This window comes from Montipora capricornis, chromosome 8 (assembly GCF_036669925.1).
Source record: "Montipora capricornis isolate CH-2021 chromosome 8, ASM3666992v2, whole genome shotgun sequence".
Lineage (NCBI taxonomy): Eukaryota > Metazoa > Cnidaria > Anthozoa > Scleractinia > Acroporidae > Montipora > Montipora capricornis.
In genome coordinates, this window is record NC_090890.1 from 31,347,798 (window position 1) to 31,370,297 (window position 22,500).

Here is a 22,500-nt window from a genome sequence, read left to right on the forward strand (position 1 = left end):
AGCTCACTTAAATTACTAGACTCTGATCGTCTCGAAACAAGAACAAAATTGTCTTCAAGTCTCTTCAGTGTCACTCTCTTCCAGCTTGTTAATTGGTTGAGGAAATTGTTTTTGTCTGCGCTCACTGTCATGCTGCCTGCATATACGCATGCAGGCCAAGAACATACATCTTGAACATTCACTTCAAAAGGGCATTCGTGATAGCCCTTGACGACACAGCGCACTGACATTTCAACTTGCTTCGCCATCTCTGGAACAAGCAAACTCCGTAACAAGTGTGTTCTGGGAATCCCGGTTGAAGTGCAACGATAAAAGTGCGCAATCGTGTAAATATGCCCGGGACCAGTGAAGCACGCCCACGCTAACACGCGCCAGAAAGTTGCATAATGAATTATTAATCAATGATTTTCTATAGAAATCAATGGTAATCAATAGCAATTAAGACTCCGAGTGTGAGTATCGATTATTATCGATTGGTTGCACCAATCAATAACAATCAATGGATTGTTATTGATTATTATTGATTGTATTGATTGCAATCAATCGATCGGAAACCATTGATTGACAACGCCGGGCGATAGCTAAAACTAAAGATCATAAAGAGGCTAGTATCGTCCGAGTGATTTGTCGAGAGAATACATGTTTTGCATGAATGTTATTTACCCAACTGGTCTCGTTTTTGAAATACGATCACTCGGTCTTTATGTCATAAGAATATATGGGAGAGCATTTATTCACCTATCAAAGTTATGCCCCAGGGTGGGAAGTGGGGCAGGCCCAGAGGAATTTGACAAGAGTCAAAAGCACCTCTTCCCATCAGAGTCAGGTCTGACTGATTGGAACTGAGTTGGAAACAATGTCTTTTTCCATCCTCACATGAAACTCAGTCCCAGAAAATGTCATCGTCTGCATCTTAAAGTAATGGCGGCCAAGAATGTCTATTATATTTAGTATAGTGGTACCTTTCTTTCGGTTATGTTTACTTTGCGTTTTTGAGGAAGATCAATGCCAGATATCCAATTTCTTTTCCGAGGCACCTTCTGTTCAGCTCTTTGCCTGTCATTGCAGCTTGCGCGTTACAGTGACATAGTAATTTCCCCAGCAGGGTTTTGGTGGCCCGAGGAGGCAACCTACATAAGTCCCCGCGTAAAAAGGGTAAATGTCTCGATTTGCTCAACCGGGCGCGCAAGGTGTTCTCGCGACCGAAGTGTTTTGGGAGTCATGAAGTAGAAAATCGCAAGGAGAAACAAAGTGCTGTTCGGGTTAGCGATTGAAATTCAGAAATTCATTTTTTTCAGACACAAATCAGAAACAGGGGCGACGATTTGTCAGATGCAAATCGGAAGCAGGGGCGACATGTTTAAGGGCCCAAAGACGTATTTTTCGCGCGTTGCTAAGGAAGTGAAATGTTACTTCCGGTGACTGATATCATCGTATCGTGAGCCAACCAGGAAACCCACTCACAAGCAAAAATCACCGCGCGAACTGTTGTTTGCATCGAAGGTTTTTCCTCGCCCTTTCTCGAACTCGTTCTCGGATCAACTGCGCATGCGTTAACGAACTGACTTCAGGTTTGAGAAAAAGCTAAATTTCTTTAAACTGAATTAATTTTTTTAAATATGGTACGTTTCACCTCCAAATACAAAATATAGCTAAGCATTGATTTTTTCAAATCATCTTTTTTGAAAATTTTATGGGTATTGTTGGGAATGCCTCCAAAGTTATTGAGTCCTCGTGTCTCGAGATTACATCGATGTTATTCGATGTCACCAATTCCGCGGTCTTTTTACGGGTGAACTCTAGAGTTCGAAGGTTCCCCTCTAGTTCCTGCAATTGCTTTTTCGTCACTTTCTTTTGCTCTCACAATTTGGCTCACCGATACTGAGTGGTTTAAAGTACGTAACGCACAGATCCCAGATAACAGATGCCCGCTCTTGTTTGAGCCGCGATGTACACAAACGCCCTGTAGCTTGTGCGAATCCCAAGAATTGTCGCGGATCCTTGCTCTTCTTCAAGCGACACTTCGTCCACTTGTCCTGTCGGAGGTGCCACTTGTGTTGGGAATGCCTCCAAAGTTATCCAACACTCTCACAATTTTTAAAAACGATTTATTGATCTCCCTCGTATTACAAGATTTTTCTCCTTCCTCTCTCTTTTCAACCGCTCCCCTTTTGAGACAACTCTCTCTATTCTGATTGGTCGTGTACATTCTCATGATTTCCGATGTAATTGTATTGTCAACAACGATTTGACCCCAAGTTCTCAATTCACACATCACTTAACACTTCAAAACGACATTATCAAAATGGCTTAACTATTGTCACGCAACCGACACGATTCCGACAGGTATTTCAGTATCGTTTATCTCTCTAAAAATAACATTTTTAAAAATAAAAAGAAAACCATGCTTGACTGGATGCAAAAACGAATACAAATTATGAAACCACTGATTAAATACCCAAATTGAGTAGCACGTAGAGAAATTTAGAGTTTTCTTTTATTGGTCACGTGACCATGGGCGTGGCATGGTGACGTCACATTTAGGGTCATTGGCTTACAAAAGTTGGAAACTAACCAAAATAATGCCAAATTCTCTCAAGTTAGTTAACTATTACATCCTTAGCAACGCACCCCAAAAAATACGTCAGTAGGCCCTTTAAGGTATTTCAACTGCCTTTCATATTATCGTAGGCGGGAGCAGATGTAGTGAAGACTATTACTAGTACATATGAAGTGTGGAATACCAGGAAAAATAGGGAGTTTAAGAAACGACGGCTACGGCGACGAAAATGTCACTTCAAAATATAGGTTTGAACTATTCTAAGTATTTCATTATTATTCCATCTTGTTTATATTATCCCGCGAAATCGCGCGGAATATCGCCTGATACTTAGCCGACGAGGCGGTAGGCCAAGTTGGCTAAAATCAGGCGATATTCCGCAAGATTGAACAGGATAATTGTTTTATTATTCAACACATTGATGACAAAGCCCAATTTTTTACGTTTATTAGAAAAAAAAGCTGGAAAAACTACTATTTTTTTCCGCGACAGAAAAAATGACGCATATCGCAGGATATACGTTGAGTGCGCACGACGAATATTGACCGCGCTATGACCATATTTGGACTGTGTTGAATAATAAAATACAACATGGGCAAAGTGCCCAATAATTGGATTGGCACGGACGGATTTGAAGTCTGAGAGTGAGACTGAAAGATTAACTGTGGTTTGTCCACGTTGTCGTAAAAACCATAAATTTGGTCACTTCTGTCACGTAGTAGTTTTGACGAGTGCTGGAGAGAAATGTTCAAAAATGCGTTCCGCACGAGCAACACGATCATTTCTTGCTCTTTTAACCAATAATATTACTGCTTTTTGGCGTTGTCGTTGCCGTAGCCGTTGTCGTTTCTTAAACTCCCTAATCTCGACTTGAAAGCTGCAAGCGCGAAAGGAATAATCGGGACATGAGTAAGTCTTGGGGAATTATGACTTAAAAGAAAATGGTCGAAGAGCAAGAGATTACGTGAACATAATTGAGGAAAAACATCTTGGCACTTGTCACGGTGCGTCATACGTGGACACATTGAATCAGGCCGCGCGCAAGTTACTTAAGTGGGGAAATACACATCAGGGGCACCCAACGATAATCTTCGGTGAAATATGTGTTCGAGAGAGTTAAACCTGTTCTATGAATTTAGATTTCATTACCAAAACATCACCTCAAAGACTCGCAACCAGGGAAACGTAGTCCCATTATACGTTTTCGGAAGGTGTATTTTTGCAACTTTTGGCAGTTAAAAAGGTCACGTAGCAGTTTCGGATGAGCAAATGGTTCGGTTAGAAGTTTTTAGGTGGCTTGACACATCCCTAAGACAACGGTACAATCTTTCATTTTCGCTTCGACGTCGTTACATATTGCTACCCGTTAAGTTCTTGATTTAACGTAACAACGAGCCGAGACACGGTTTAACTCCCATTTTTTTCGATCGTCGACAAAGACACTTCAGTGGCATTTGCGCAGGCGCAAATCGAATCCAGAGCGAAAACCTAAAACATCTGTCAATACAAAAGAAACAAACTTATATGGCGTGTTTGTGAAAGATGCAGTCCTATTTGTTGCAAGATTTCCTATATTCGGTTTTGCACACTACAGCGCTCAATAACGATGAATTTAACGAAAAAAAATTTTTGTCGCTTTTTAAGACACTCTCTTCAAAACTCTTCAAACTTCTGCGTTTTCCAAAGGGTTCTCCGCCCTGACATCATATTTTTTAAAGTTCTCGGTTTTGCTGTAGCGTTTTCCTCGGATATTCCTTTGGCGTTGTAGTGTTGATGAATAGGGAGCTTAAGCACGCGCGTTTTTGAGACGCGGACGGCAACCGGAAGTGAGCTGTTTTCCCTTTTAACTTGTCTTCACATAACTACATTTACAGTGCTAAGTATCTTTTTTCCAATAGAGATGATTAGTATAAAAATCTGGGAGACACCTTTGTCCTGTCACGTGAAATGTTCTCTTCCGGTTGCCGTCCGCGTCTCAAAAACGCGGGTGCTTAAACTCCCAAGTATTAGATCTTCAAACGAAAACCCATCAATGTGGATGGAGCATCAATAGCACTTTTTGAGTCGTGACTGCGTGCATGTACAATGAAGGACTTTGCTGTCTACTGGAGTGGTGGAATTAAGTTAAACTAGCTGGGTAACCAGCAATATTTTTACGAGGAAGGTATGGTCGTTGCATATGGCAGCTGCATGTGTTCAATATGAATACCATCGTGTTCTGCCATTAATTTCCTGCAGGTGTTTTGCTCTGGAAAACGTATATTATACATACACATCGTCGCTTTTAAAGCGGAAATTGATGACTAGGATCCATAATAAAAAAAATTCGACGTTGAAGTAGAGGGCGTATTTTTCAATTCAAGCCAAAACTGATTGTCTTCGTAATTAACAATCGCAGCGGTGTTTTGATTTTCAGGCAAAATGTTGTGAAAATGAAGACATCACTCGATTAACACTCCTATGACATCGGCTAATATCGACTATTAGAATAATTACGTGGGTAATTTTTGAAAATTCTCTGCGCTGATTGGTTGCACTTGAGGAGATTACTACGCGATATTCACCTCGCCTTTGGTGAATAATTGTTAAATATCGACTGATATCTACTAATACAGGAACGTGTCAAACAATTTCATAAAAAATGGCAAAGGCCTTTCCATCAAAATCTCTCTTGACCGGTCACTTATAAATCATATAAACTAATTCTATCAACGATCTCTTGGCATTATCAACTGACAACGTCCTTTCATTTTATGGTTTTTGTAGAATCTCAGAAGGATAACATTCATCGTCACAGACGCCGGGCAGATTCCAACAAAAACGAAACTGAAAACAAGCAAACAGAAGAAGAGAGATCAAAGATTGATCAACTTTTATCAGAGCTGAAAAAAAGACTTTACCAGTCAAGTAACGGTAAATATATGCCAGGGCCCCCAGGCCCTCCCGGTCTACCTGGACCGAAAGGACAAAGGGGCCACCGGGGAAGGCGAGGAAAGAACGGAAATAAAGGGGACAGAGGAATTATGGGATCGCCTGGAAAGAGTGGAAAGCAAGGTATCATGGGACCAACGGGGCCTCGGGGACAAATCGGGTTAAAAGGACAGAAAGGAGACCCAGGAACCACAGGTATACCAGGAGCGAAAGGAGAGCCTGGTGAATCCATCGCACCTCCCACCATCGCTGTTTCGCCGGCAAAGGTGACAGTTAATGAAACTCAAACAGCATCTCTTCAGTGTTTAGTCAGCGGTAATCCTAAACCTTCAATTACATGGAGTAAACTGGAAGGAAAGTCAGAAACACGTTTGCCAACAGCCTCACAAGGAAAGTTGCTTTTTCCAAAGGTGATTGAAAGTGACTCGGGTAGATACAAGTGTTCCGCATCAAACATCTTGGGACAGGCACAATCTCTGGTGTGGCTCGACGTGAACGGTAAATTTCGTTTGAAAATAATCAGTTCTTTCTTTTCTACGGACCTGGCCAAACCCGCCATTGACCAAAAAAATATCATTGAAACCTAACAAGCAAGCAGAAGGCAGAGCTAACTGATGTGATTACATGTACATGCCCCTGGATACTAGCTAAATAAAATAATTTAGCCACATATAATAACGTAAACTGATGGTCCAAGGTCTAATGAAAGGAATCGACAATGGCAGGGGCGTTGCGTGGTTTTTCCGTTTAGTTACACACAGGAAGGCGTAGTGAAACGAGAAGCGAAGGCGAAGGCTCTAGGAGGGTCTAAGGGCATGCTCCCCCAGGAAAAAAATTTTTTTAGCGCCTTGGAAATGCCCTTTTCCATGTTTTCCACCAGGGAAAAGTTTCATAAATCAAAGCACAAAAGAACGCTAACTATTCAGTACCTTTGTTGTTTATTTATCAACCTTTTGTACTACTGTACCATACTAGAATAGTGTATTATAAACTGAAAGTGTGGCTACGGGAAAGGGCGAGACGCCTCCCTTTACGACGGAAATATGCACATTCTTGTGCTTGTATATGTGGAGAATTGCGAAAGAGGACAGCCACTCCTCACTCACAGTGCTTCGAAGAGGGGTTTTTAGTCTCATATATCCCTGGATATAGGTGGGGACGTGTTTGATCAAGTGTCTCGACCAGAGTCTGGGACTTCACTGATCTCGTTAATTACACTCCGGTTAAAGAAGTCGCTTATTGATCTCTGGGCCATTTAATTAATTTACCACTCAATTTCTCAACTGAGTACTTTGAACACCTCATGAACTCATAAGTTCTGACCCTGAAATGACAGCGTTTCACGCTGCCCTCAGATCGGGTCAAATACTTTTGGAAATCTCTCAGAAAAAGGGGAGAAAATGAAGGGTCAAAGGTCAAGTCCTTGTATTGGTGGATTTCGATCAATTTTATTTTGGCTTTTTCATTTTGTTGCTGTGGTTGTGATGACTGGGTTTTGAACTCTCGTGTTAAAATGAGACAATGTTTTCTTTTCGTAAAATAGCAGGGATACAATAAGAGAAAACTCTTGCATCTGTAAAAGTCGCTTTTCGCCAATAAATAAATAAATAAATAAATATTTTCTTAAATTTTCGAGGTACGCACGTGCGTAGGTGCGTATATGGTCTCTACGCCCCTGAATGGGTTACGGGTTATGTTGTGGTTCTAAAAAAAAATTTCTTTTGTTTCAGTTCACCCTCGTGTTTCCCTAGATCCGGGACCTCGCTATGCTATTGAAGGAAGCACTCTAACGCTTCCACTTTGTCACGTGACTGGACATCCTGCACCAGTGGTTATGTGGAGAAAATCCACTGGCCAATTACCCCAGGGGAGAGTGAAGTACAACAACAGCGCTTTACAAGTTTTACAAGTTCGCAAAGAAGACTCAGACTACTACTTCTGTTCAGCAGAAAATCTTTTGGGTCGCTTTGAAGAAAAAACTTTCGTGGTTGTTGTTTCCCTTCCTCAGTTCACTGTTGAGCCACCTGCTAAAGTAAGCGCAATATTAGGAGCTGATCTGAGGCTAAACTGCAGCGCTACTGGTGATCCACAACCACTGATAAGCTGGAAGAAGAAAGGGGGTCAGCTGCCACTTGGGCGGACTCAACAGACCAAGGGAGCGTTGATTATTACAAACCTAACGTCCAGCGATACAGGAAATTATCTCTGTGTTGCAACAAGTACTCAAGTCTTTGACGTAGAAACTAGTACCTACGTTGAAGTTCAAGGTTAGAAAGCATCAGTTTATTCAACAGAGAGATTTAGCGTTAAACGGCAAAAGGTAAACAACTTCGGTTTCTAAGAGCTTAAATTGTTAAAATCAAACAAACAAGCGTTTTTGAAATTCATTTATATTAGATACAAACCCTTTCATTTGGAAAAAGTTCAAACAATTTGTTGTTTTAGTGGAGGTTCCCCTCAAGGGTAACGTACTTTCACAGTGCTGAACAAATTGTTTGTTTCTGAGACAAGTGCCACTCGAGTGCTCGAGTGATTACTGGAATCGTCCACATATTCTTCATTTGGTTTAAGCAGCGTTTACACGAACGCTGTCTCACATCGACACAGTTTCATGACTTCGAAACCGCGTCAAAATCACGATGGTATAAGCGAGCGCTGCACTACGTGCTACATTCACTATTTTGAATTGAACATTGCAAATTTCGCGCCAAAATAGTAACGTATTCAAATCGATGCGGTTTCGCTGTTTACACGAGAGATGAAACCGCGGTTTTAAATCGACACGATTTAGGCAACAGTCTCGATCGGTGTCGTGTAAACAGAAGGTGTAACCGCATTGAAAACGGTGCGGTTACAAATGAAACCGCGTTCGTTTAAACGCTGCCTTAGTTAATCTGGACTACTCAGCATTTTTTTGTCACGTAATCGAGAGTGCACCTCCTTCCCCATACTTACCTCGGTCATTTCTCCCAGTTGATTTGCAAAACAAGGCACTAATACCCCATTCACACCAACTAGACATTTTGAATTAACCAGGAATTAACAAATTGAAAATCAGTCAGAAAAATGTAGCACCGGCTTTTTCATCAGATTCAGATAAGTTTCAATACATGCTTTGATCTGTGCTAAATTTGTTGTCGACAAAAATCAGTATTCATTGGTCAAAAAGAAAACACTTTGAAACCTTGTTTAACTAAACATCTTCAAAACATGGGTAAGGTTTGGTGTGAACGGAGCATAAGCTTAAGTTAGTATTTTGTCTCAACTGGAAAGTTAAATTTCAGTGAATACTTCCCTTCAGGACCCTGAAGCGTGACTATAAAACGAAACCCTTGAACCCTTTCATAGAAATTCATGTCCGCAGTATTTTAGCTCCAATATATCGAGAAACAAAACTTGAAATAAACAGATGATGATGATAATGATAAACAACGACAATGAAAATACGGTTAAGGCATCATGGACATTTATTAAACCTACTTGTTTAATTGTATTCTGATTCGTTCATTTCTTCAGAGGCTTTTATAACCTCAAGCATCGTTGGAAATAACCAGCAGTACTTAGCGGCACTCAAGACCTGGCTAACACCCATCATGCCTCGCGGTTCTTACAAATGGAAGAGATGTTATAAGGCGTCCAATCACGGCTGGGCCTCCACCACTTTTCATCGACAATGCAATAACAAAGGACCAACCGTTACAATAGTTCAAGTTGGAAAGTATGTGTTCGGCGGATACACTGGAATATCATGGAAAAGTAAGATCTCCTTGTTTTTTAACTGGGACTCTTCATTGCAACCCCCTTAACGGGGTCGCTCTTGGGTTTTTTTTTTTCGAGGGGGAGGGGGGGGGGCGGAGAGCAAGAAAAGGCGCGCAAAGAAATAAAGTGTTTTCAGCGTTTTTGAACTTTATTTATTTATTTATTTACAACAATAGCGTAATCGGATAGCGTCACAATGCAACTGTTCAAGATGCCGGCTCCCAAGAAATTTGAAAGTGAAAATAAGAATTCTAGAACTTTTTTATCCTGGTACCAGCAACATTTTGAAAGGGTCTTTAAACAAATTTGTTTGCAATTTTCGCATACATGGTTTCCTCCTGAGAGCACTCTTCTCCCACCAATGTTGCGGGGGTTCGATTCCCAGACTTGGCGTCATATGAAGGTTGAGTTTGTTGGTTCTCTACTCTGCACTAAGAGGTCTTTCTCCTGAGAGGTCCCCTGTACATCCCTCAATACCCTCAGTCCCCTCAGTACATCCCTGTACTCAGTGCTTGGGGTACCCCAGACTTCCCTTTTCCTAAAAACCAACGTATGATTTGATTTGATTTCTGTACGGTGTCCCCAGTTAGTGCCCCATGGCATCCCTGTACTGAGAGGTCCCCTGTACATCCCTCAATACCCTCAGTCTCCTCAGTACATCCCTGTACTGAGAGGTCTTTCTCCGTGGGGTACACCAGACTTCCCATCTCCTAAAAACCAACGTATGATTTGATTTGATTTCTGTACAGTGTCCCCAGTTAGTTCCCCATGGCATCCCTGTACTGAGAGGTCCCCTGTACATCCCTCAGTCCCCTCAGTACATCCCTGTACTCAGTGAGAGGTCTTTCTGCGTGGGGTACCCCAGACTTCCCTTCTCCTAAAAACCAACGTACGATTTGATTTGATTTCCGTACAGTGTCCCCATAGTTAGTGCCCCATGGCATCCCTAAATACACTTAACAATTAAATAAAATATTACTATATCATTATTTTTATATTTTATTTTTTATTCTCCTCCGGAATGAAAGTGAAGATTCTCTTTCAATTTAGGCCCAGTTCACGTTACTGTTTAGGACAGGCACGTACAGGACGTGTGAAGCTGTTGTCTGAAACCCATTGCTTATTTTATTTATTTTTGTATTTATTTATTTTATTTTTGTTTGTTTCTTTGTTGATTGATTGATTGATTGATTGATTGATTGATTCCTTTCTTTCGTTAAGGTTCTGGTTGTTCTCATCGCTACGATGCTACTGCCTTTTTGTTCTCGTTGCGCAACAAGCCAGGATGGGCGCCAACAAAGCTGCCACAAACGGGTCGATATAGTTTGAATGGGTATTCCATTAACGACTGCAATAGATTTGGACCTACGTTTGGATCAGGATACGATATTTACATTTCAAACCTTGCATCATCTGGTACGTCTTCGTATTCAAACCTTGGTGTCACTTACAGTCCACCAGCAGGCCATGCTTACGGAAGTTCTTTCGCTCGAACATTCCTTGCTGGCACTTACAAATTCCGCCCAACTGAAGTGGAAGTTTTCTATTTCACTTCGTAGGAACGTTCGGGAACTTTGCAACAATTTTGCAACATCTCAACTCTGTCCAAAACTAAGTTCATAATGAAGGATTAGCGCTATGTGTAATGCAAATAAACGAGCGATCAACTCTTAAAACGATGTTAGATGCGGATATTAAAACAGTCTGATTGATTTTTTAAACCTCTTTAGTAGGAAACAGTTTACACACAAATGAAAGATTAGAAGGTATTAACTAGTGAATCTAACAGATGGTAATGCTGTGGTGTGAAGAATCATTGCCTCCAAATAAGCAGTGTTCTCCACAAGTCACAACTTTTAATATGTTATATTTATTTATCACAATCTTGCTCGATACAATCTTAACTCTGGTGTTCTCAATCACTGCAACATCAGACGCTATCGAATATATTTGAAATTTACATACAGTCAGTGACACATTTTTTTTGGTACACTGACAGAATTAATCGAGCATCCCTCCCTCTCCCACCTTTCAATGTTGTTTGGAAACTAAAACGCACTGAACAGTTAGTTTGGGTGCATTGCGCTATCCAACATTGCACGGGAGAATAGGGTTGGGTGTTCCAACCACTTATGACTGCGATTGTAGATCACTACGGAATTTCCGTTATCTGTCACATTCTCTATTGATCTGTTCTTCATGATACCCTAAATATTAAAAAAAACGAAACTAACAATTACTTAATTTCACGCAATCAGCAACTATAATTTTCAGTCTCCAACAGCGGAACATTCTGATTCATATACACTTTTTTATAAAGATCTTGTTTTTTACGTCAAGATGTCACGTCAGACGACACTTGGGCGTTTTGGCTTAAAAAAAGTGCATTTCTCACAGAAACACTGTGATCGATTTTGTTTCAACTACGTTTAGAGAAAGAAGTAATTTTATTCGGTTAAGTTAAAAAACGTATAATTGTATTGTACTTTCAGATTTTCAACACACAAAATTATATCGTTATTTCAGCCTCGGGTTTATCCTTAAAATATTCTTAACATTTTGCAAATTTCAGTCTCGAGATTCATATTAAATATATTCTTATAAAAAGAGAAAGAGTGTAGCATTGGTAAGAAAAGCAACGGTTCATAGAAGTGAGTAAGGCACAAGGTATTTTCCTTTGGATGCACTGAAGACGAAGTCACTCTTCCCTGCGATGTCCGGAAGTTTGATGTATGGAAGCTTAAATGCGATTATTTGGCAGAATTATGAAAATGGGTGGAAGAAAGTATGGAAGTTGACTATTATGTTTCTGAACATTGAAACATTTAGTGACAGAACTTTGTGCAATGAGATTTATATGCGAGGACTTAATCTAGATTTTGAATTGTTCTGAGTATTCACTTGTACCAGAAACCCGCAAGGGTTGAAACGTGTAACGGCCCCTTGTGTGCTGGGAAACAAGCTTCTGAATATTCGATTTGCTAAGTACCATATCTGGAACAACAAGAGCGAGGGGTTTCCAGTAAAACAACTGAATTAACGAGTACGTTTTACAATCTTAAATTATCTAAAATACAATAATTTACAAGTATAACAATACTTGTGATACTATCAATTAGTCACATAAAATATCAAGAGTCACAAAATATTTAAAAGTAAAAACGTTTTCTACTCTCTTAGTCCTTCAGGCCTGCTTCTTCCGGAAAAGATAATACTTTTGTGTTTTCTGCCTTAAGGGAAAGTTAGGCGCGTCCAAGAGTGGACTGGGGAGCAGATGATGCAAAGGGTGGCTCGGGGACTTCATTTTCGCCATATATTTGTAACACAAGTGTACTCTTCTATCATCTAACCTATCTAGATTACCTAATTGTAGTGCATGAGCGTATGACTCTGCTTCGGGGTAAATTATGTTAAGCGCCCTTTTTTGCACTCGCTCTATGGCTTCGGACAGATAGGCAGGAATGTCCTGCCAGACCGGTACTGCATACTCCAAAACTGGCCGAACTGAGGCAAGGTATATCCTCAACATGTTGGGTTGGGACACCCTGGCTCTGCTCAGAACTCTAAGTGAATATAACTTCTTACAAGCTTTCTTAATAATGTAATCAACATGAGAGTTCCACTTCAGGTCATTGTCCATAATAACTCCGAAGATCTTATAGGTATTGACACTATTGATGAAATTGCCGCCAATTATTATGGGATTAATGAGACAATTAGAGTTGCGTAGGAAATTAATGTGCATTTCTTTACACTTAGTTGGATTGAGTCTCATATTATGAGCAATGGTAAATTATGAATGTCTGAAGCCAAGACATTAAATAAGCTAGGGGAGTTCCTTGAAATTATTTCGAGAGCACTGGTATCATCGACGTATTTGATGCGCAGCCGCCAGTCAAAGAGCAGTCTGTTTGTCATCACCGTAAGGAAGATCATTCCCAATTTAGTTACTTGTGGTACTCCTCCTTTTAGTGTCAGCCAATCAGACAACGTACTTCCGATTCTAACTGCTTGCTTCCGGTATGTCAAAAATGATGTAATCCAAGATAAAAGAACTGGATGAACTTCGAGATCAGCGACTGAGTTCCTGCATCAATATTGAGTGATGAATCAAATCAAACCCTTTAGAAAAGTCTGCGAAGAATACCCGAGCCGACGCCTCACCACCATCAACTGCTTCGTAGATCTCTTGAAGCATATATAGAAGGGCATCTGTCTTAGAATGCCCCTTACGGGAGAACTAACAGGGGTCGATCTTGCCATCCAACTGGGATAGGAGTCTGGAACAGGTAAAGCCCTCCATAATCTTTGCCATGGTACAAGAAAGAGATATAGGCCTTAGATCTTGTTCAATAAGCCCGAGGAGAGACACTTTAGGGATAGGCGTAACAATAGAAGATTTCAGAAAAGCTGGTATGTATCCCTTCCTTAGAGACTGGTTGTAAATGTCACAAACAAGGGGGGCTAACTCTAGGGCAAACTCTTTCAGGAGCCGGTTAGGTATGTTATCAGGGCCGACTGCTTTCGATGTCTGAAGCGATGACAAGGACTTATATGCATCAAATTCTGAAATTAAAAATTCAACAGGAACAGATAGCGGGGGAACACCTTGACACAGTGGTTGGAAATGGCCAGTCAACCCAACAAAATAACTGTTGATCTTATTTGCTTAACGCTTAATATCTGTTTCTTTATCAAGGAACTGATGGTACCACTCCTGCTTAGCATCCTGGCATCCTGCTAGCTTTTTCATTTCCCTCCACCATTTCGCAGGATTCACATGTTTGACCTCCGCAACCTTTTTCTGATAGTAGTGATGTTTTGCTGTTTTTATTGCAACTTGAGCTTTGTCTCTCCAATGACGATAGGCATTTGAGTCCTTTCCGTGTCTGGAAAATGAGCATTGGCGTTTACCGATCCACAATTTGATCCTACTAGTTATCCAAGGGCGATCAGTAGAATGTTTCTTTATGGTCTACTGCGGGAGGAAAATACAAATGGTATCATCAAGCTCAGACATGAACAGTTGAAACTTTTGCTCGCACGAGGAGGCATTAAGAATTGGGGTCCAATCCTTTTGAGTTATCCATTGTCCGAGAGCACGCCACGCACGCATCTCGCATAACACGCACAACAATTTTCTCAGTTGTGTGGGTAGTGCGGAGAGGGGCGGATACTGGTTTAGCTAAGGTAGTGTAATGATCCGATGATCCGACCTTCGGAAGCTGTGATAGGGTAAATAGCTTGGGTCTGTTGGTAAAAAACCAGTCCAGCGTGCCAGTATCGCGAGTTTTGAAGGATACAAGTTGTTTCAGTTGGTTCACCCGTTATATATTGTGCTCGAAACCCAGTCGAAGTAGGGTTAAAATCGCCAGTTAACACAACAAGTGCATTAGGTTGCATCAACAGCAGCGCATCAAGGTTCCTTTGTATATGATCACGAAGAATAACATTCTCGGGCTCACGATTGCTGGTCGAGTGATAGATAACACCTAAAACAATAGATGTTGTTTGCCTTGGCAAACTATGAGGTCGCATTGAAATCCACAACGACTCAACATCCTCTTGATCGCTGGACTGTAATAATTTACACGGTAATTTCTGGTCTAAATAAACACACACTCCACCTCCTGTAATGTTAATACGGTCCTTGCGAAATAGATTGAAGCCAGGAATAGCAACGCGGGAATCTGGAATATCAGTAGACAGCGAAGACTCTGTTATGCAAATTGCCCCAGCAGAGTTTAGTTCTGCGATTTGCTGGCTCTCATCTACTTTCTTGGGCAGTGACCTGACATTAGTCGATAGAATAGTAGGTATGCCATACACTTTAGGTTGTCGTAGCTTCTTAGTTGGAATCGGGCAAATTCGAGTGTTATTCCTTCCCCTGTTTTTAAGCCTTGGTCCGCGGTATCGGAGCAAACCAAAGCGCTTCAGCTGTTGGAAATGAGCCCTGGCATCCTGAGCAAATTTGCGAGATCGAAGAGCAAATAACTCCTCTCGGCTGTAGAATATACGCCCGACCGGCGGCAACGAATCCTTATGGGTTTTTGCTTGTACATCGTGATGTGTTGTTTCGCCGAATGCTTACGAGTGTTTCGCGGCGTTCTGCTCAAATGCAATGCATTCTGGAAAAAGCTGGTGAATGGAGCAGCGCATTCTGGCTAACTATGATGCATTCTGGCAAAAAGTGGTGAATTCGAGAATTCGTCCTAACAGTCTCACGAATCCAGAATATGTTGCTGCTCGCTCGCTGCGCTCACTCCGCAGCAATTTATCAAAAAGATAACCATGATTCGTGCCGGAAAACTCGTATATTATATATACGATATATATAATATATATATATATATATATATATATATAATATATATATATATATATAATATATATATATATATAATATATAATATATATATATATAATATATAATAAATATATATATATATATAAACTCGTATATTATGTGATTATCTGATTTGCCTACGCCTTTTGTCCGCTGACAATAAATTATAAAAGTTACATTTGGTCAGTGATGCAAAAGTGGTGCAAGGCTTTTAAGAAGAACACTCAGCATTTCACTGCAAAACCAAAGCAATCACAAAATAACTTTAACCAAACACTTTCACACTTTCACATTCTGCCGTAGGCAGCGCGTGTTGATAATTGGGACGTTTTATTTTCATCGTAGTCACGAAGCGCCGTGTTTTTCTATTGTTCGATTCCATTGGCTCCAGTCCACCTTGGAATCACGTGCAAGATCAGGAGTCGATCAGGGTGGATAAACACTATGTGTGATTTGATTGGCTCCAATCCAACTTGGAATCACGTGCGAGATCAGGAGTAGACCAAGCACAATATCATGAAAGTTCTCCAATCGAACCAGTTTGTTCACTTATCAAATAGTGAACGGAGATTAAATTCTTGGATTTATTAGCCCTGTGTTTTGGTTTTATTGAACCGCGACTATATGCATAGGAGTGTGCTTCCACCTGGGAACCTTTCTTGCCATCGATCGAACCAACGAGTTTTCCAAAGGGAATCGATGTTTTCTTAGGACTCCCTTGGTTCAATTTTTGTGACCGCTACTTAAGCAGTTACAGTAAGGGTTATAAAATATATATCATTCTCCAAACCTGTGCCAGTAACCTACAGTATAAGGAGGAAAATATTTGCGAACCAAGAAGTGTGCACTGTCAGCACGATAATGCATATCCCGTTATTTAAACCTCAGTTTTTTGTTTTTCTTGCAGTTAAGCGGCGTGGCTCTGGTGATAATAGGAGCCTGGACTCTATTGTTTGAGAATGACTACAGTGTGCTTCTTGGTAGTTCCTGGTTTCTTATCATTGTTGGTCTAATGATTGGTACAGGAGGCCTTATTGTGATTGTCTGCATCTGTGGCTGTTATGGAATCGTCAAGGAGCACAGATATTTCCTCGTTTCGGTAAATGGAAAAATTGTTCATAAGTTTAATCTTCTCTACATTGTTTTGCTCTTGAATTTGGTGTAACTGAACTACATGATTAAAAGCGCGGGGACGACTCGGCTTCCCTTAACGTCCGCACCTACGTTAGGTCATATAAACCAATCAAATCGAGAAAGTGTATGATAGCGTCTCAAGCAGAACGCTAGCTTTAGTTACTGTGATGTGATTGGCCTTTTGCCTATGCGAACGTTTCCGTTGCTAGTTCATCTAAAACTAACGGAACTGGAATTCACGTTTCCCAAAGGCAGAAATGAGCGATTTCTTCTCTCTACAGAGCACTTCTCTTTTTCCTTGTTAGAAGAAAGGTTATCACGATTTCAGTCTAGGTCTATACTAACCCAGTCTTTCAAACAACTTGACCTCAGATTATTTAATTAACATTTTACCAATCTAGAAACAACAAATTTTATGTCTAATAACAAAGACTGTTGCGCAAGCCATAACAATGCTAAAACCGAGAGTTTAGCGAAAGAATTAGACCTCTATCGCATAAGGATGGTGTTTTTGACGTTTTATCCCTCGTCATGAGCTCTTGCTCTTGTCAATATTTCCTGGCGAAAATGATGTTACCTAGCAACTATCTAGCACACATGTTGATCTCTTACCGTTTTTACGCATTCTTTCTTTTGTTTCTATTTTGCAGTTCTTGATAATGTTGACACTTATTTTTATCATCCAGTGCTCGATGGGCGTTGTAGCTTTTATTAATCGCGCGCAGGTGAGATAAAGGACTTCAGTGAACCGTTGAAAACACCAACAAAACAGACAAACGGTAGACAAACCATACTTATTATGACTTTTTGCTGACTTTTACTTTTTAAATTTTGTCACTAGGATGTGCCTATCACTGAACTAAATAATATCGATCATTGGTCCGTTGTAGCTGGCGTAAATATCAGAGAATAGACCTTTTTACAGTTATGTGCTTAGTTACCTGGCCTTTAAATGGAAGTGAGGCTGGAGTTGACCTTGTTATGATGCAAACCTCCCTGCTTTTCTTATGTTAATGATTTTGTTCTCATGCTAATTAGTTGGAATTTACATAAGAAAAGCAGTGAGGTTTCTATCAAACCAAGGTCAACTGTAGCCTCACTTTCATTCTTAGGCCAGGTAACTAAGCACACAACTGCAAAATGTTCTATTAGTCAATCCACTTAAGTGGCCTATGACGAAATTTAGCTCAATTCAGCGCGACTGAAAACTGGCAACAAAATCATGCGAAACGTAAAGATAACAAATGGAACAATGAAGGAAGGTTTAAGTAAAACAGCAAACAAAAAAACAAGGGAGGAATAAGTGTAAGTTGTTTTTTCGAGTAGGGAGGAGTAATTTCTCTGCCGTGACAGAGCCCCTTTAACATCAACGTAGCACTTACCTTCCGCTCATGAAGGTTGTTAAAACATGATTGGACAACAACTTCCTTCTTGGGGTAAACTCATATGGACAATCGAACTCCATTTTAATTATTTGTGGTCAATTCATTATAAGAAGTAATCAGTGTGAAAACCAAGTTGGAAATTAACATTGGAAATTGCTGATATCAGGGATTTTCGTGTTTTGCTCTGACGACTTCATCTAGCTGACACTGCATGTGGCTGAAAAACATCAATTGGCCATTCTTTGCTTCTTTCGGCCGGGTGTGAGGAAAAGTTTGCTAATAACCAACCAAGTACTTGGCTGTTTTTACTCCCAAGAAAATATAAAAGAAGTAAAGTCTCTGTTACGAGCCTGAAAGGCCCATCAGGCCGGCGCTTATCTCCGGCTTCCCCCAAGGAAATATACTTGTGAATAAAAGCATAATGTGCATGGTGAAGGGGGCAGGCTGCATTCCCATCAAATACCTCCTTTCTTTTGCTCTAATATTATTCATTTCGGTTATTCCCATTATTTATTATAAACTGGTCCACCGATCTTTCGAAAATGGTTACAGCACTTTCATCATGTCTTTTATTTTTATCCAAGATTGAGGGGGATTTTAGACAGAACCATTATAGACAGAATGAATGAGTATGGCTCCGTGGATGATGTAAAGAAGTCCTTTGACCGTCTTCAACAGAGGGTAAGATTCTCTCCTTAATAATCCATTCATCCATCCCTCCACGCATTCATCCAGCGATCTATGCATTCGTTCGCTCGTTCGTTACTGAGTGATTTAGTTACGTTATTTGTATTCCCTCCTTCTGTGCATCGTGGGAAAAAATGAAGAGAAAAGAAAGTGAGCTCAGCATGGTCTGACAAAATCGTTATTTAAGCACTGGGCTTGTTCTATTAGTCTCATGCGCAGCATTCATTTCAGCATAAATGCTGCGGCGGCTTGTCTTACACTTCGTGGAACATTACATTGTGGAAGCAGATGTCCGAAAATGAGATTTTGTCCGTTCCGGAATCATGCTGTAAAACGATAACACCAGATTGCGGTAAAAGGGACCATCCCTCGAACATTTACCACAAGGTATGAAATTTGTTGGCCGTGGACTGGGCCTAAATTTGTTGAGCTTTGTTGATGGGGTGGGCGGGTGATTGAAGTATTCTTGTCAAACATTCCTAATTGTTTGAGGGCACTTGGCTCCCCCCATGCTAACATGAGAGGGAAGTTGGAATAAGTCTTGACAATGGTGCGAAATCTCACACGACGACAATAAGGTTCACTCGGCCGAGATAACTATTATTCTAACCTGGCAGAAGTTACCACAAAACGGCCTGAATGCTCTTGAAATCAAGCGGCGAGTAAGGGAATTTTCTGCTAGCACATAAATGGTAGCGTATGGATGTACTCGTCAAACTTATCACGTAACTTGAATATGCTAAGATCTTAACCGAGTTACAAGTCCCTTTTGGTCTCAGATCTTTTTTTCTTTTAACCAAGGGCTTGGTTTCTTTTTCTCACTCATGGGGTCAAATTCTCTAATCCCAGTTCACTGTAACCTTCGATCAGGCGTTCTTTTCTCCAATTTTACAGTAGAGAATCGAGCAGATTCGACTTTGTGCAGCAACCAAAAGACAGGGTCGTAACGACGAGATATATTTTTGTCGTAACTGATCCCATATATTTACCCAAAATTTTGATCCCGGATCCCAAAAATGATAAGAATTTTGATCCCTGAAAAATACTTCTGATCCCGATCCCGTACGTTGTGATTCCAGATCTCAGAGCTGTGATCCCGACCCTTTCAGGCCTTTGATACCTGATCCCATATACCTCGTTACGACCCTGAAAGAACTCAGTGTACAGTGGGCATTCAGCAGAAGGTCGAATAATCCCTTGATAAAGTGCTCATGTACAAATTCCTCTTGTTATGAGACGGTATAGAACAATAGGAATGCCGCGACGCCCACGTGTGTCTACTGCAAAACGTATTTAAAACAACGAAATGCCAAATGCCGGATTTCAAATAAGACATCACCAAAACTCGTCTTAAAATTAGTTTTCAAAATGCTCTTATAACCTTATTAGCTCTTGACAGGACGTTCGAAGAAACTCAAAAAACTTGCGGTACAAAAGTGTCTTCCATGTGGTATTTGTTGTAGTTGTTGGTCGTTTGCTAATGCGGCGATCAAATCAAGCACCAGGAAGAAAAAAAAAAGGAATCGGTAGCGGTATCTCTGGTCTCTTTGCCGGATTCTCGTAACCATGACGATGGGGACTGAGATTTCGACTCTCGCATTGCTTATCTCATCTTGAGGATTTGTCCTTGTCATGGGCTCCTGATTAAAGACGGTGCCTACTATTGTTATGGCGCACACGTTCTGCGTATCATGAGATACTCGGGTTTCCTATCGGTGATGCTTATTAATACAGGGATATTTTTGCGCAGTCCGGAGAAAGTAGGTCTTAGTAAGTACTCGTGGTATCCAAAAAGAAAACTGGGGGTAACCATGCATTTTTGAGAGATAACTAAGCTTCAATTTGAGAAAGAATACCATACATTGCTTTGTATTTTAAAGCTTTTTACAAATATTATTCATGAATTATCTTTGACAAATGTGTGGTTACCCCCAAATTTTTTTTGGATTTCAATAACACTTGTTAAAATCTACATTTCCTGAATAATCGTAAACCGGAGCAAAAATATCTTTGAATTGGTAGGCACCGTCCTTAAGCAAGTTAGGGAGGTGGTGTGGTCCAGTGGTTGCCCTGGGTTCAAATCACGTTCTGGCCTCTCTGGTTTGGATTTGTTTTTTTTTACAATACTACCAGCTTAACCTTCGTTCTTTTTTGTCATTGCAGTTGACCGGGATTGTTCTTTCCTCGTGTATGGTACGATTAGTTGAGTACTACTAAGAAAAGCCAAGACATCTTCAGCGCAGCCAGGAGGGGGAGGGGGTGGTGTTTCGACTGATGCTAAGGCCACAACCTACTAACAAACAAGAGAATCAGTATTTCTGTGGGTGACGTTTTTCAATTCACAGAACGACGTCGGGGCGAGACTCCATAATGCCCTCAGTCGCACTCTGATCTGTGCAGAGAAGAAGTCAACTAAAACAGTACAAAATGTTGACGGAACATTTTGAAAACGTATGTGTCTCAGGAGTTTCTAACCCAGACAGTTAAAAAACGTATTCCTGTTGTGGTAGTTATTGTATTTTCGAGGCATTCAGGAGATACAAATTAATTTATATACAAATTTCAAACATGATATTATGGGCGATTGCGAAATAATTGGCGAAGGGATTATATGTTAATAAATGTAGACCTCTAATCTTCAAGTAAGAGAAATAATAGTGTAATATTATTTTGAAAGATCATATTATTAAGTAAGATCATATCATTATGTGTAAGATCAAGTAATTAGTTTGCTTTATTGTTCATTTGGCTTGGTTTCCTCTGGGTTTTTTCAGAGGGATATATTCGGTAGCTCTTGATCATATTTATTCACTGTCTGTTAGGTTGGTGGCAGTTTCGATTGTAACAGGGCGGGGTAGAAACGAAGGCTGATAACAAGAGAAATATTCCCTTGAATAGATTGCCCTAGGCCGAATTCTCTGAACAAAATCAACCTTCCTCAAAGATGGTCATCCAATCTGGGTGGTCGCACAATCTGAAAGCCTTAACCCTTTCACTCCTGTGGGGTTCCCCATTGACGAGTAAAGTCGTCTGGTGTTAGGCAGAGTAAAATCTGCAAGTCTAAGTGGACCTTACAGGAGTGAAAGGGTTATAGCCTTTGTACGTGGGGCAGCACTTCAGCATATAATTCAAAGTATGCCATCTTAATTAATCTTCATTTCTCATCTAAATATGATCCTGAAAAAAGGTTACCTTTTTTGACAATGTAAAAAGATTTTTTAAATGGCAAATGGCATACGTGTTTGCCGAACTATATAGCCTGCGTAGCAGCCGTTTTCCTTTCCTTTTCCAAACGCTCGCGAAGGGGACTCATTTCCTCCCCACCCCCTCCCCCTTCTTACTCACCCCGTCCCCACTTCTCTATATTTTTTTGCTCACGCCAGGCGCTCGCTCGCTTGTCCTATCTCCGCCTGGAAAAGGAAAGGAAACGGCTGCTACGCAGGCTACGAACTATACTGTATTTAAGGAATACACAAATTTTGTACTTTGCGTAAGACACAATGGCCGTATTTCATGACTTGCCCACGTACGGGATTAGTGCCCCATGGTAAAACCAGGGTCATAAAATCGTACAGCGCGTAATTAAGCCAATAATTTGAATGTAAAAGTGTTTAAAGTAATTTTGTGATTGTCTTGGTTTTGCAGTGTTACAGTATCTGGCAGAATATATCGGACAAACCAAACGCCAGTTCGATACT

General features: G+C 40.6%; 1 protein-coding gene and 1 pseudogene across 2 annotated transcripts in view; both read left to right on the top strand.

Moving 5' to 3' along the window:
* Positions 1 to 10,934, top strand: part of LOC138059203 (roundabout homolog 3-like) — a 12,218-nt gene extending 1,284 nt beyond the window's left edge. The window contains exons 1-5 of one of the 2 annotated variants that reach the window (XM_068904764.1): positions 2,703 to 2,808; positions 5,327 to 5,989; positions 7,222 to 7,758; positions 9,008 to 9,247; positions 10,472 to 10,934. In XM_068904764.1, the coding sequence (XP_068760865.1) occupies positions 2,790 to 2,808; positions 5,327 to 5,989; positions 7,222 to 7,758; positions 9,008 to 9,247; positions 10,472 to 10,809 (1,797 nt within the window). In that variant the 5' untranslated portion in view covers positions 2,703 to 2,789 and the 3' untranslated portion in view covers positions 10,810 to 10,934. Of the gene's footprint in view, positions 1 to 2,702; positions 2,809 to 5,326; positions 5,990 to 7,221; positions 7,759 to 9,007; positions 9,248 to 10,471 lie in introns of those variants that run through there. The other variant, XM_068904763.1, reaches the window with a different exon arrangement.
* A 3,951-nt stretch (positions 10,935 to 14,885) lies between these two features.
* Positions 14,886 to 21,092, top strand: LOC138013935 (CD151 antigen-like; annotated as a pseudogene).
* The last annotated feature ends 1,408 nt before the right edge of the window (positions 21,093 to 22,500 follow it).